Source organism: Zootoca vivipara, chromosome 13, assembly GCF_965207765.1.
Source record: "Zootoca vivipara chromosome 13, rZooViv2.hap1.1, whole genome shotgun sequence".
Taxonomy (NCBI): Eukaryota; Metazoa; Chordata; class Lepidosauria; order Squamata; family Lacertidae; genus Zootoca; species Zootoca vivipara.
In genome coordinates this window covers 13,927,317-13,941,542 of record NC_142596.1, presented here as the reverse complement: position 1 = coordinate 13,941,542, position 14,226 = coordinate 13,927,317, and the positions used below count along the sequence as shown (strand labels likewise).

Here is a 14,226-nt window from a genome sequence, read left to right as displayed (position 1 = left end):
CCGATAACGGACTTCCGCTACGGGCGGCGGAAAGAGGCGCTGACTGGAAAAAGTGGGCCGAGCGCAAAGGGCTCCATGGCTGTCCCAGAGAGCAGTCTGGTGCCTATAAAGGTTGGGGCGGGGGATTAATATAAGCCTTCCTTTGAATTGAAGTTGCCTCCTGAAAGACTTAGCAGCGCGCATGTTTACTCAAAAAGTCCCCCTCTCTCTGTTCCATGGGACTTGCTCCGGGTAAATGCGCACATCTAACTTCTTTAGGACCAAGCGTCCATTGAAAGTGAGAATAGTGTAGGAACATGCTTAGGATTGGGCCATGGACCTAGTCAAGGGTGGGGCAGATGCCGTCCTAAATCCTCAAAAAATATTATCATTATTATTATTATTATTAGTTTTCAGTTACAATCCAATATTATCCTCATTATAACAATGCCAATTTATAATACAATGACTAATAACAATCATTGAAATACCGAATTATATAATTTAGATACCCTGCATGGTAGAATTGATGGTTTGATTGTTTTCTTTATTTTTGCGTTCCAAAATCTTACTAATTTAAAGTACATTCCAGTCATAATAATGACATGACTGGGGAAGGGGGGCAGAACCTCAATTAATAAATCCTCAAAAATTATTAGCTGAGGTTCTGCCCCCCTGCAATGTCATCTCCCTAAAAAAAAGCTCAATAGTTTTTTTGGGAAATACTCTTCCCAAAAAAGCTCAACTTTTTGGGTCCCCCCACTAACAAAAAATCCTGGCTACTCCCATGGATTGGGTTGCTACGGTAATTGATGCCCGTTCATATGTGAGGAGGCTTGCTACCTAGTAAACGAATGTATCCCATAAATACAGTGCTTTTTAAATAGAAAAATGGTAGTACAATCAAGTTGTTACAGTCCTTTTAACATGAGTAAAAAAAGGGGGAGACCTTGCAGAAATATATATACAGTATGACTAAGAGCTATTCTGGGATTGGTAGTTGCAGATTTCCTGCTGTGAAAACGAGCAATTTAGTGGTAGCACTTTGGATATGTTTTATTTGCTAGAAATAATTGTACACATATAGCATCTGCCACACACGGAGTGGGGTAGATGTATTGTGCACCAGACTGTGAGACCAATAAATGTGCAGCTTCTTTTTTTAACCATCTCAGCACTCCAGTTTATTTTATTTCTATTGGATTTGTTTACAGAAAGTAACTCAAAGTGGCTTACAAAATAATTGTGTACAAACCAGCTCATTTTTGCATTGGGAGGATCTCTTCTCTAGCTGTTAAATGGAAGAAAGAACCACAGCTAGATGCTTTTGGCTTTTATGGCTTTTGATGGATCGGAGCTGCAGCCAGACTGCAAAAGGCAGTGTTTCAATCTTTGTCCTCTATTTGGTATAATCTTTTATGGCCAGTAGCATGTTATACACCCATTTCTCCTCTGGCACAGAGAAGCTTCCTTTCTTATACTAACCCATACTTAGCGCCGTTATAGACCTTGCCTGGCTACTTGAACAATGGAATCTTTCATTAGATTCCACCCACCTCAAAAACAAAACAAAAACACCTCACAACAATATTGTGGCAGGCTGAAACATGACTTTGGCATGGCTTCACCTGATTTTTGGCATGATGGCTCCAAACTGTGCCAATTTGGACACCTGAATACATCCTCAACTTTTTTGGATGGGGCATTGCCAAATTTGGTGTAATGGGCCCACTCTGCGCCAAGCTGGATGGCTCTGAAGGCATTGCCGCCTAATTTGGTCTGATGGTTCCCAAGGGGGAGCCAGTAGTCTTAGTCTACATTTGGATGCCAGGCATCATTTTGAAACAAGGTGGTGGACTGAAATGTGACTTTGGCATGACTTTACCCAATTTGGTGTGACGGTTACAAGCAAGGCTTTCCAAGGTGGAAAAGGTTGTTTCTGGCCATATTTGGATGCTGTTGGATGCACAGAACCCTGCGTCTCCCCCCACCCCTCTGTGTGTGTGTCCGTCCATGCACACAGCCCCAAAACTCACATTGCCCATTTAAAAACCAGAATTTTCTTTGTTGTTGTTTTTAATTAAATTCCTAGGCAGGACCAGGCACTCCCCGTTAGTGCATTCATACTTTGTAATTTCCAGAAACTGGTATAGTGAGGCATAGTACCTCTGACAGTGGAGGTAGAAACATAAGCTCTGGGAATAGCTGATGCATTTGATCCTCAAATAAGCATACAGGATTCGCAGCTTGGGTGGCTGTGTAAACCAGTCCTGTATCTCTCCTCTCTTGTTTTATTGTGTCCCTTTATTTTCAGTGTTATCTATTCACTGTAATGCCTCCCTTTTTCAGATACTAATTATCAAAACCCAGCAGTAGACACCACAGACTTACTGTTGCTAAATTGAGCACCTAATAATATTTCTTTTACTGGCATGCACCATTTATGGAGGGTTTCTTTTGTAATACAAATGTATTTTTGTTTCTAGGCAGTCCCGCAGCCTCCTCGCACATTTGAAGAATTTTTAGTCTCTCAGAAGTTGGTAGGTAGTTTTAAAAAATAATACCCGTATGTATGTGTGTTGTTGGGGTGGGGGGCGGTTGGTCTGGGGAGAACAAAGTTTTGAGCAAGGAACTTATGAATGTATACCCTGAGAAACAAGTTTAAATGAGGATTGCATTTCAAGCCCTCAGGCAGTGGAATGTAAGAACAGTGCAGAATTGGGAAAGCTTACATAGAAAGGCACTCCTGTGGTTATTCTACATTTTTCATATGCAAGTTTTGGAAGAAATGTAGATGTTACACATTTGTTTTTTGGAACTTACGCTTTAGTGATTTTTATTGCCTTACATTTTGTCTTATTTCACCAGTGTGATATATTCGATATGTAGCCTTATTAGCTGATAAGGATCCTTAAGTTGCGCCCAGACAGAGACAGTCAACAATGACACCGAGGGTTGAATCCAGAGAAAGAATTTAATTCTTAAATTTAAGAGACTCTTGGTGATCAGCTTCACGACAAGAGTAAAGAAACACAAATTTGCAAAGATTCTTATACACTCCTTGGGATCCTTCCCCCCCTCCTCAGGCATCCACTCTGTAAGTGTGCGCACGCAAGAGGGTCATAGGTTACAAGTACTGTACATATATGGATCTTCCTGTGTCCGGTCCTTCTTGTAAACACATGCACATGCTGACTCAACAAAGCTTTCAGCAAGACCAGTTTGTGTGTCAAGCTGACAATGCCTCATCCGCTGATAAGCTTCTCTGCCTCTCATTCTGTGTTCCAGACAAGGTCAGCTCTTAGCAAGCTGGGCATCCTGTCTTGCTATCGAATGTTTTCATTACACTTTGACCTACTTTGGTACAGAGACGCAGAGGCACTGAGAACATCCAGGGAATATGGGGGGGGAGGGGGTAAGCCATACACTCAGAATTATACAATGCAGGCAATGCAAACTATAGGATCAGATCTAGCTCAATAACACAATTGGCAAATCTCTCCCTTCAGATAGAGTGCTAGACCTGAACAAGGGAGAACCTGGGTTCAAATCCTCTCTCTGCCATAAAGGTCATTGGGTGTGCAGCTTTGAATAACTCACTTTCTCTCACCTAACCTACATTACACGACACATAGTTGGGACTTTGAAATTTGCTACTGCAAGATGAAGTGATAGCTGCCTGCTTAGATACCTTTAGATGTCCTGGCTGCTCCCACTCAGTGATAAAGTCAGGTGGTGGTTTCTACCAATATCTTGAATCCTCATATTGTGTGATACATAGGCAAAATGCTGATCCAAAGCACAGCTGGTGCTACACATGACTACACAAGCAAAGTTGTTAATCCAAGAACAACATCCCTGGCGTGGGCACAACTTGGCATGGCAAGCAGTTCTGGTCTTTAGACTGGGCAAGCGATGTGGCACTTCTCCAAGAAGGATGCACCTGCCTCATCTGTTCATGCTGGCACTGGTGTCTCTGTGACCTAGGCAATGGAGGAAGCATCACTGCCTCATTGGAGGCAAATGGGACAGGTGCGGCAGTAACCTCCCTTGGAGAGGCAAGATTAGATGTGGTTTCTGACAACTCCAGAGGCAGAATTGTTGACATGAAAGGCAAAGTGGATGAGCTGGAACCAGCCTCTTGACAACTCTGGAGGGGCAACCCATATCTTGCACTGTGGAGGCTAACGGGAAGATGGAATGGGGCAACAGACCCCACCACTATCACAAGAACCCTCTCCAGCATCCCCTTCCTTGGGCTCTCCTGACCCAGCCAGAGACCTTCCCAGCCCACTAGATCCTTACCCAGAGTTATCTATTTGCTGCTACTCTGTTCTCTGACTCAACCAACCCATCCACTCCCGGGCCCATGACAGGGGCTTAAAGAAATTCATGCAAGATAAAGATAACAATGGATAATGCTTACAATAGATATGAATCTTGTGCAGTATGCTTCTGAATGCCAGTTGCCAGGGATCAAAAGCAGGAGAGGGCAGTTGTTCTCATGTCCTGCTTGTGGGCTTCCCATAGGCATCTTGTTGTCTACCCTGAGGAACAGAATGTCGAACTAATCAGGTCTTTGCTTTTCTTATGTTTGTTGTGAAGATAAAATGTGATTAACTCCATTTACAGTAAATAATCCTGAGCTCTACAGAAGAAGGATCAGATAAAGATGTATCACTTCATTCTGGGATTATGTTCTCTGGGTAGCGTATGAGAGAACTTACTAAAGACAGACGTAGGCAATACTATACTAGAAAATATATATGAGCCATTTGTTTTATTTATTATGTATTTACTACCTTCGTTTCTATCCCACCTTTCTACACATGGCACTCAATGTAGCTAACAACAGTAAATCCATTATTTAGCAAAACGTTCACAAACTTGTTAAACATCACCATACTCTAAAAACCTATTAAAATTTGTCAATAAAATTTATTTTAGTGGAAGAATTAAGCACACACATTAATCTCTGCTATTCACGTAAACTGGATAAAGAACCCAAGTGTTTAGGGCAAAAGATATAGTGCACAATATTATGATGGAAAGGATGTGGGAAAGTAATATGAAATTCACTGCATGTAATATGTTAAAAGAGAATATGTTAAAGATTATGTATAGATGGTATCTTACACCAGTGAAATTGTCAAAGATTTATCATAAAAAGATAACAAATGTTGGAAGTGCAAAGAAGCGGAAGGAACCTTTTATCATATGTGGTGGACTTGCCCCCAAGTAAAGAGCTTCTGGGATAAGATTTATAATGAGTTGAAGAAAGTGTTCAAAAACACGTTTGTTAAGAACCCAGAGGTCTTTTTATTTGGGATTACAAGAAAAGAATTGCCGAAGAAAGATATTACTTTTTTTCTGTATGCCACAACAGCAGCTAGATTTGTATTAGCAAGGAATTGGAAATCTGAAGATATGCCTACAGTGGATGACTGGCAGATGAAGCTGATAGAATTTATGGAACTGTCTGAACTGACTGGGAGAATCCGGGACCGGGGAGAAGAAGCAGTGGAAGAAGATTGGAAGAAATTTAAAATTTATTTAGAGAAGAATTATAAGGTTAAAAACATTTAATAAAGGAAGTGGAAGTATAAGGAGGTTGTAGAAGCAAATTTGATCTATGGAGGATGATGTATGATAAATGAAAAATAGTTAATGTGTTTTCAAGATCCAAATTATATCCTGATGTATTGATAATTCATAGGGAAAAAGGATCAAGAATAATATTTATAATGAGTAATTTAGAAAAAAAAGTTAATAAAAATTAGAAAGTGTTGAATTAGTTAGAAGGGAGAATAGGAGGAAGTCCATAGAGATAAAGAATAAAGAATCAATATATGATTATGTGAAGTTAATCTTGATGTTATTAATGTTCAAATGTGTTTAAGAATTTGTATGGTTCTGTTTTTTGTTTTTGTTTTCCCTGTATTTTTCTTTTTGTTTTCTTTTTTCTTTTTTGTTATTATAAAACCAATAAAAATATTATATTAAAAAAACAACCCAAGTGTTTAATTTTGGCGTGATGATTTTGTGTATGTATGCATGTAGGTGTATGGGTGTGTCTCTATGTATATATAAATATTTGTTCCTTAACATTGTTGTTTGTCAGATTTTCAGTAACTGTTATTATTGCAGGATGATTGGCCACGGATTCCCTACATGCCAGAAATGGATACTCAGCCTTTGGTTGCCAAGTTAAAAAAAGACTATGCCTTGGAGACTATTACACAGTTTCTTCATGACAATGCTCCAATACCCACTAAAAGTATCTCTGATTTGGAAAAGAGGATGGATGAATGCAAAATGAGAGTCCGTGAACATGCTGAGGTCGTAATTTATTTGAAATCTAAAGAATCAGAAATAGATGACCAAGAGGGTGTTTTTAAAGAGCAAGGTAATAATTATCCAATGAGTTATCAGTTACAGCCAATATCCAGTTAGTGTCCTTCTGCTGAAGACATCCACAGAGAGGGAGACAATTTCAAGTGATTCCTTTTCCTCCCTACAATCTCCCTACACACTCCCTCTGGAGCAGATTTTTGGTGACGTGCAGGAGGCTGCAATGGTGTGTGAAAATTCCTGAAAATTGCCTTCATTTTCATTGCCTTCTGTCCGTGAAGGGACTCCAACTGCATACCACCACGTTATAAGTTTCACACTTTGAAACATATCCTTATTTTTTTAATTACAGGTAGGTAGCCATGTTGGTCTGGTGTAGTCAAAACAAAATAAAAAAATTCATTCCAGTAGCACCTTAGAGACCAACTAAGTTTCTCATTGGTATGAGCTTTCGTGTGCATGCACACTTCTTCAGGTACACTGAAAAAGAAGTCACCAGATCCCCACATATAGTGAGAGGGTGGGGAGGAGCACCACTCAAAAGGGTGGTGGGAAGCCGGACTGTTTATGACTGCATTTGGTCTTACAGGAAGAATTTACGACTGTTTACTACTGCAATTGGTTCCACAGGAAAAGCAAGGGGTGAGATGGCTAAAGATAGCTTTATCAATGTATAATGAGATAAGAATCCAATGTCTTTATTTAGACCAGGTTTCTCCTTGGTTTTAAGTTTGGTGATAAATTGCAGTTCAGCAACTTCTCTTTCCAATCTTTTTCTGAAATTCTTTTATAATAAGACAGCTACTTTGATCTCTTGTATAGAATGTCCTGGGAGAAACTTAGTTGGTCTCTAAGGTGCTACTGGAACTTATTTTTTAATGTTCAGTTTCTTGAAGGAACAGATTTTTAACTGTGTAATGTTTATTTATTATTTATTTGCATAGGGGAACTAAATTATCAGCCCAGGTTTAGATGTAATGCCAAGTCAAACCATGGCTTAGCTCAGAGCAGCAGCAGGAATGGATGATTAGCAAAGCAGCTATGGTCTTATATCTGGGAGGTCATTTGTTCATGCTAAGTCAAGGTTTGGCTTCATGTTACATTCCATCTGGGGCTATGTAAATACGGTAATTTCCAGAGGGGGAACTGTCAGTCTCTTGCAGCAAAAACAAAATAATGTTTTACAATATTCTCTCTATGGTAGTGTAAGGGGTCTAGCGCTAGTGGACAGGTGAGTTTTAATGTTGTGCAACAGAGGAATCCAATGTGACAGTTTCACAGCATATTATACATATTGCACAACAAAGTTACCAGCAACCATCTTATGCATTCTCTCATGCAACATTCTGCTGGCAAATTTTGCCAGCAGAACAAGTACGGCATACTGCTAAATGACTCACTTGTATACAACTAAATTGAGTCTTGCAGCACCTTAAAATAAATTTATTATAAGCTTTCATTGACTTCAATCCACTTCAACATACATGAAGTATTATATACTGTAGATATAGATATATTTGTAAATAGTGAGATCAGAGGGAAATGAAATGCAGAAAACTACACAGTGATCATTACATAATAAACTGTTGTAGTTCACCAAGCTGTTGTTGATGACACACACCTCCTGACATTACTGAGCCAATTAACACAAGCTCCTTATCCTCTGGTAATATTTAGACAACATTTACTGCCCAAAACATTAGGCTCAAGAAGTGAAGTCTGGCTTACACCAATAGAGATATGTTTTCCTTAATAGCAAAAGTGAGTTTTAAAAGCAAGTTTACATCTCATCTAAAAAAATTTCCCCAAAAAATAATTAACAGTGAGTGGTGTTTTACTCTAGTCATTAGCATTACTCCCTGAAGTACCCCCACCTTTCCTTTAACACAATTTAGGAGACATTTAGACTTCATTCCAAACACATTTACTAGGGAACAAGTTCAGTCAGTGGAACTTGTTGTTGTTTAGTCGTTTAGTCGTGTCCGACTCTTCGTGACCCCATGGACCATAGCACGCCAGGCACTCCTGTCTTGCACTGCCTCCCGCAGTTTGGTCAAACTCATGTTCGTAGCTTCGAGAACACTGTCCAACCATCTTGTCCTCTGTCGTCCCCTTCTCCTAGTGCCCTCAATCTTTCCCAACATCAGGGTCTTTTCCAAGGATTCTTCTCTTCTCATGAGGTGGCCAAAGTATTGGAGCCTCAGCTTCACGATCTGTCCTTCCAGGGAGCACTCAGGGCTGATTTCCTTAAGAATGGATAGGTTTGATCTTCTTGCAGTCCATGGGACTCTCAAGAGTCTCCTCCAGCACCATAATTCAAAAGCATCAATTCTTCGGCAATCAGCCTTCTTTATGGTCCAGCTCTCACTTCCATACATCACTACTGGGAAAACCATAGCTTTAACTATACGGACCTTTGTCGGCAAGGTGATGTCTCTGCTTTTTAAGATGCTGTCTAGGTTTGTCATTGCTTTTCTCCCAAGAAGCAGGCGTCTTTTAATTTCGTGACTGCTGTCACCATCTGCAGTGATCAAGGAGCCCAAGAAAGTAAAATCTCTCACTGCCTCCATTTCTTCCCCTTCTATTTGCCAGGAGGTGATGGGACCAGTGGCCATGATCTTGGTTTTTTTGATGTTGAGCTTCAGACCATATTTTGCGCTCTCCTCTTTCACCCTCATTAAAAGGTTCTTTAATTCCTCCTCGCTTTCTGCCATCAAGGTTGTGTCATCTGCATATCTGAGGTTGTTGATATTTCTTCCAGCAATCTTAATTCCGGTTTGGGATTCATCTAGTCCAGCCTTTCGCATGATGAATTCTGCATATAAGTTAAATAAGCAGGGAGACAATATACAACCTTGTCGTACTCCTTTCCCAATTTTGAACCAATCAGTTGTTCCATATCCAGTTCTAACTGTAGCTTCTTGTCCCACATAGAGATTTCTCAGGAGACAGATGAGGTGATCAGGCACTCCCATTTCTTTAAGAACTTGCCATAGTTTGCTGTGGTCGACACAGTCAAAGGCTTTTGCATAGTCAATGAAGCAGAAGTAGACGTTTTTCTGGAACTCTCTAGCTTTCTCCATAATCCAGCGCATGTTTGCTATTTGGTCTCTGGTTCCTCTGCCCTTTCGAAATCCAGCTTGCACTTCTGGGAGTTCTCGGTCCACATACTGCCTAAGCCTGCCTTGTAGAATTTTAAGCATAACCTTGCTAGCGTGTGAAATGAGCGCAATTGTGCGGTAGTTGGAGCATTCTTTGGCACTGCCCTTCTTTGGAATTGGGATGTAGACTGATCTTCTCCAATCCTCTGGCCATTGCTGAGTTTTCCAAACTTGCTGGCATATTGGGTGTAGCACCTTAACAGCATCATCTTTTAAAATTTTAAACAGTTCAGCTGGAATATCATCACTTCCACTGGCCTTGTTATTAGCAGTGCTTTCTAAGGCCCATTTGACTTCACTCTCCAAGATGTCTGGCTCAAGGTCAGCAACCACACTACCTAGGGTGTACGAGACCTCCATATCTTTCTGGTATAATTCCTCTGTGTATTCTTGCCACCTCTTCATGGATCAATGCCTTGTCGTGGCGAAGGGGCTTGAATAACTCAGAGAAGCTATGAGCTATGCCATGCAGGGCCACCCAAGATGGACAGGTCATAGTGGAGAGTTTTGACTAAACGTGATCCACCTGGAGAAGGAACCGGCAAGCCACTCCAGTATCCCTGCCAAGAAAACTCCATGGACAAAGACAACAGTGGAACTTACTACTGAGTAAATGTATGTAAGAATTTGAATTAGTGGTTGTGGGAAGTCATCTACAGTTGTGTACTGAAAGTGGTTATGTGGTCCAGCTGTTAAAAGCTACAATATACAGTGGTACCTCGGTTTAAGTACACAATTGGTTCCGGAAGTCTGTACTTAACCTGAAGCGTACTTAACCTGAAGCGAACTTTCCCATTGAAAGTAATGGAAAGTGGATTAATCCGTTCCAGGCGGGTCCACGGAGTACTTAAACTGAAAGTACTCAAACCGAAGCGTACTTAAACTGAAGTATGACTGTACATATAGGTAAGGCAGTTAGCATTCCGGTAAGTCAGGAATCTAGCTCAGTTCCCAGATCACTGACTGGTCATTTCAGTGAAGCAAGATTTCTATACTACACATATTTGAAAATGCAGGTAAATAGTTATGGCCAAAATCTGTATTTGTTTCATGAAATGGAAAATTAGTGATACGTTCTAAATTCTTCATACTTTCTTCCTTTCAAGACGCTGAATCAACAAGCAATTTGCAAAGGAAGAAGAAGAAGAAAAAGAAGAAAGTGAAGGTATTGTACTTGTTGGTTATTACATACACCCCATTTTACGCATGGTGGTCTCATGATGAGCTGCCAGCTGATAATTTCCTGAAATTGAAGCACCTTACTAGTATCCCTGAAACAAGTGCAGAAATGATTATATTTCACTTGCCGGAGAGGGCTCTTTAAACAAAATACTCAGCAACCTCACCAAACTCAAATTCCATGGGTCACTGTGGGACGTGACAGTTAAACTGGTGGAAAAATGATGTAACATTTTGGGTTACAATATCAGCATAATGAGGTGGTAGAATGGACTGTCCCATTTCAGACTTCCACTGGGGGTCTGATGCTTCCTGCACATTAAAAAAAAAAGGAACATATTAGAGAAATTCTGCTCTTGCTGTGCTAGCTCTTGATTGCAAAGTGCTTTGTTACACAGAGGTGCATTCAGAACTGTGACTTTCTCACCCTCCACCTGGGGTGATAGTCCATTCTGTTACCCCAGTATGTTTTCACCATGTTACCACCTTCTACTGCAGATGCAGCAGGTATGTATAACCAGATGTTGCACTATAACTCCCATCAGCCTTGACCATTGGCTGTGCTGGGTGGGGCTGTTGGGAGTTGGAGTCCAATGACAATTGAAGGACCACAGCCTCCTCATTCTTGATGTACAGACACTAGTAACTTTGCAGCAGGTCTTACCTAAAGTATGCCCATGCATACCTAAAGTATGCCCTTTAACACAATTAGCACTGTATTCAACATCAGCTCTGATATGTTTATAGTGTAGATGCAGGCAGATGCTAGTTATGTGTGCTTCTCTGATCATCACTAATTCTCTCACCTGGCTCCAAGTAAAATAAGGCCTTGAGTAATTTTATATGTCCACACAGGTAACAACACTGCTTAGAGAATCTACCTTTTTTCATAACAGATAATTTCAAATTTCACAGCATTTCTTTTCTTCATATATTTTCAGCAATTATTATCATTTTTGCCACAAAATATTGATAGTGAAGCAGATAACATGCACCTTTACCGCTCAGTGCATTTAGCCTACTGACACAATGCTTTTGTTTAAAATGTATTTCAGATTGCTGCAGATGCCATAGACCACTCAAGTTCTAAAAGAGTTGAGGTAATTGTACCAAATATGCTGCAGAAGTCAATCATAGGATTGTAGAGTTGGAAGGGACCCTAAGGGCCATCTAGTCTAACCCCCTAGCATGTAGGCCCCCCTTGACATGAGTCACGTGTGACATTCCTGACAGTGCTGTGTCTTGGAAGGGGTGCTATGACGTTTGTTGTGAGGCATACGAAAACCTGCAGATGGGCCAATTTGTCTGCAGGGAAAATTCCTCCCTGGCCCCGAATATGGTAACCAAATCATCTATAGCAATATCCGTGCCAGTTCAGCCCACTCACCACTGGGCTGAAGCACATACACATAACAAAATGGGAGGGAGGGTGGGTGATCCAATGACAATCGGGTCCACATGGGGCAAGAAGCTGGGCACTGGGCGCCCTTTCCCTTTAAAGGGAGAAGGCGGTCCAGTTACTGCCCAGGTCCCTGTCCACTGCTCAGCCCCCTCCTGAATAGCTGAGGGGGGAAGGTTGTGCCAGGAAAATGCGCAGCCAGGAGGCATTGTTTCAGCCTTGAGCTGCGCCGTGCAGCAAATGGTTCCCCCCCCCCCCCATATCTAGGTATTTGTTTCCATTCTGCTCTGTTTTTGTGACACTGTTTGCATTCCACCAGAAACTGCGTTATAATCTTGCTGTCAACTGTGGTGAAATTACAGTACATAACTTTTGTGATTTACATAATTATGTGAATTACTATTTATTAAAATTTATTTATGTCATAAATTCATTAATACTATTCCTGGTACTACTAATAATTATAATTGTACCCTGCCCATCTGACTGGGTTGCCCTAGCCACTTGATTGTAAAAAACAACAACAACCCTCACAGCAGTTTACAAAAAGAAAATTATGTTGTCATTACGTTATTCCACCTCATTCATTTCTGTGCACAGAAAGTACAGTGCAAATGACGAAAACACGTAATCAGTTATGATAGAACCATATGTGGACTGAAAGCAACAACAGCAAATACCAATTTTATTAATTGGATTGATTTCCACTTTGGACTTAGGATAGATAAACGAACACCAGTAATTTCCACGCTCTATCTCTCCTGGATCACAACCTCACAAACTTCTGAGGGCAGTGGTGTTATCCAAAGGGCCCCTGAAGAATAATTGTTTCCCCCTCGTCATCTGTTAAATTTGCATTCTCCTTTTTGACCAGACTGCCTAAAGCAGCTCACAGCATTCATAAAATGTGACAGATCCATGAACATACCTGCCAAGTTCGGGACGTAAAGATCCGGGATCGGCAGCGCGCGCATGACCGGAAGTTGCGTGACGCAACTTCCGGTGGCGCTTTGCCCTTCTATGGGCACCAGAAAATGGCGGCGCCAGCGCCGGAAGTTGCTTCCGCGCATGACCAGAAACACGTAAAAGTGACTTCCGGCGCCGGCGCCGCCATTTTCTGATGCCCATAGAAGGGTAAATCGCCACCGGAAGTCGCGTCACGCAACTTCCGGTCATGCGCGGAAGCGACTTCCGGCGCCGCCAATTTCGGGTGCCCATAGAAGGGCAAAGCGGCACCAGAAAAATGGCCGCCGGGCAGAAGCCGATTTAAGGGACAATACCGGGATTTTTCACTAAACGGGAGACTGCCGGGAAACGGTAAGAAAAAAGGGGTTTTCCCGGCGGAAACGGGATACTTGGCAGCTATGTCCATGAAATGCATATAAACAGAGCTTTTTTTCAGCCAGAACTTGCAGGAACTCACTTCTGGCACCTCTAAGGTCGGCACCTTTGCCATTATCAGGGAACAAGGGAGGTGTTCATTGTGAATTCTGTCACCTCTTATGCTAGAAAAATTGCACTGCATATAAACAAACATGAAGCTTCTTGCACAAGGAAAATGTTTAATTCCCCTGAAACTAGGGGAGAGAAGCAGTGGAAGGGACAACTGTGAGCTGACTCAGGACCGGGCATGTGGTGGTGCTTTTGTCTTTCTCCTGGCTCTTTATCATAGGACAGTTGATCTTGCACATGATTTCGGTGGTGGTGGTGGAGGAGAAGACAGTCTTTTATCAATCACTCCTGATTATTAACTATTACATGGGGTCAAATTTAACATTATGTTAAACATATACACAACCTTTTAAATCATAATGGTTAGAATTTGCTGCTCTCTTTTTTTTTTCAGAAAAAGCAGCCCACTTGATATTTGGATTAATTCTGCAGCATCCATTCCATTTCCTTTTTCTTAGCTGCTGTGGGGCAAATTGCTGCTGGGGGAGAATGTTTAGCAGGAAAGTATCACTGGAAGAAGAGGGTTCAACCTTTGGGTGCCAGAGTCGCCATATTGATCAGGATCCTGCATAGCTCCTTTTTTGTTTCTTTTATTTTACAGAAAATGTAAATTTATAACACAATGGGAATCATCAGCGTAGAAGCTATAGCCGAAAAAGTCACAGAAAAACAGATTCTCTGATTATATTACCTAAAATAAAGAGG

General features: G+C 41.3%; 1 protein-coding gene across 1 annotated transcript in view; it reads left to right on the top strand.

The window, feature by feature from the left end:
• Window positions 1–31: 31 nt before the first annotated feature.
• Window positions 32–14,226, top strand: part of FAM227B (family with sequence similarity 227 member B) — a 113,472-nt gene continuing 99,277 nt past the window's right edge. Inside the window, exons 1-5 of the mRNA XM_060282751.2 lie at window positions 32–111; window positions 2,466–2,519; window positions 6,127–6,385; window positions 10,598–10,656; window positions 11,726–11,770. Of these exons, the coding sequence (XP_060138734.2) occupies window positions 76–111; window positions 2,466–2,519; window positions 6,127–6,385; window positions 10,598–10,656; window positions 11,726–11,770 (453 nt within the window). The 5' untranslated portion in view covers window positions 32–75. The remainder of the gene's footprint in view (window positions 112–2,465; window positions 2,520–6,126; window positions 6,386–10,597; window positions 10,657–11,725; window positions 11,771–14,226) is intronic.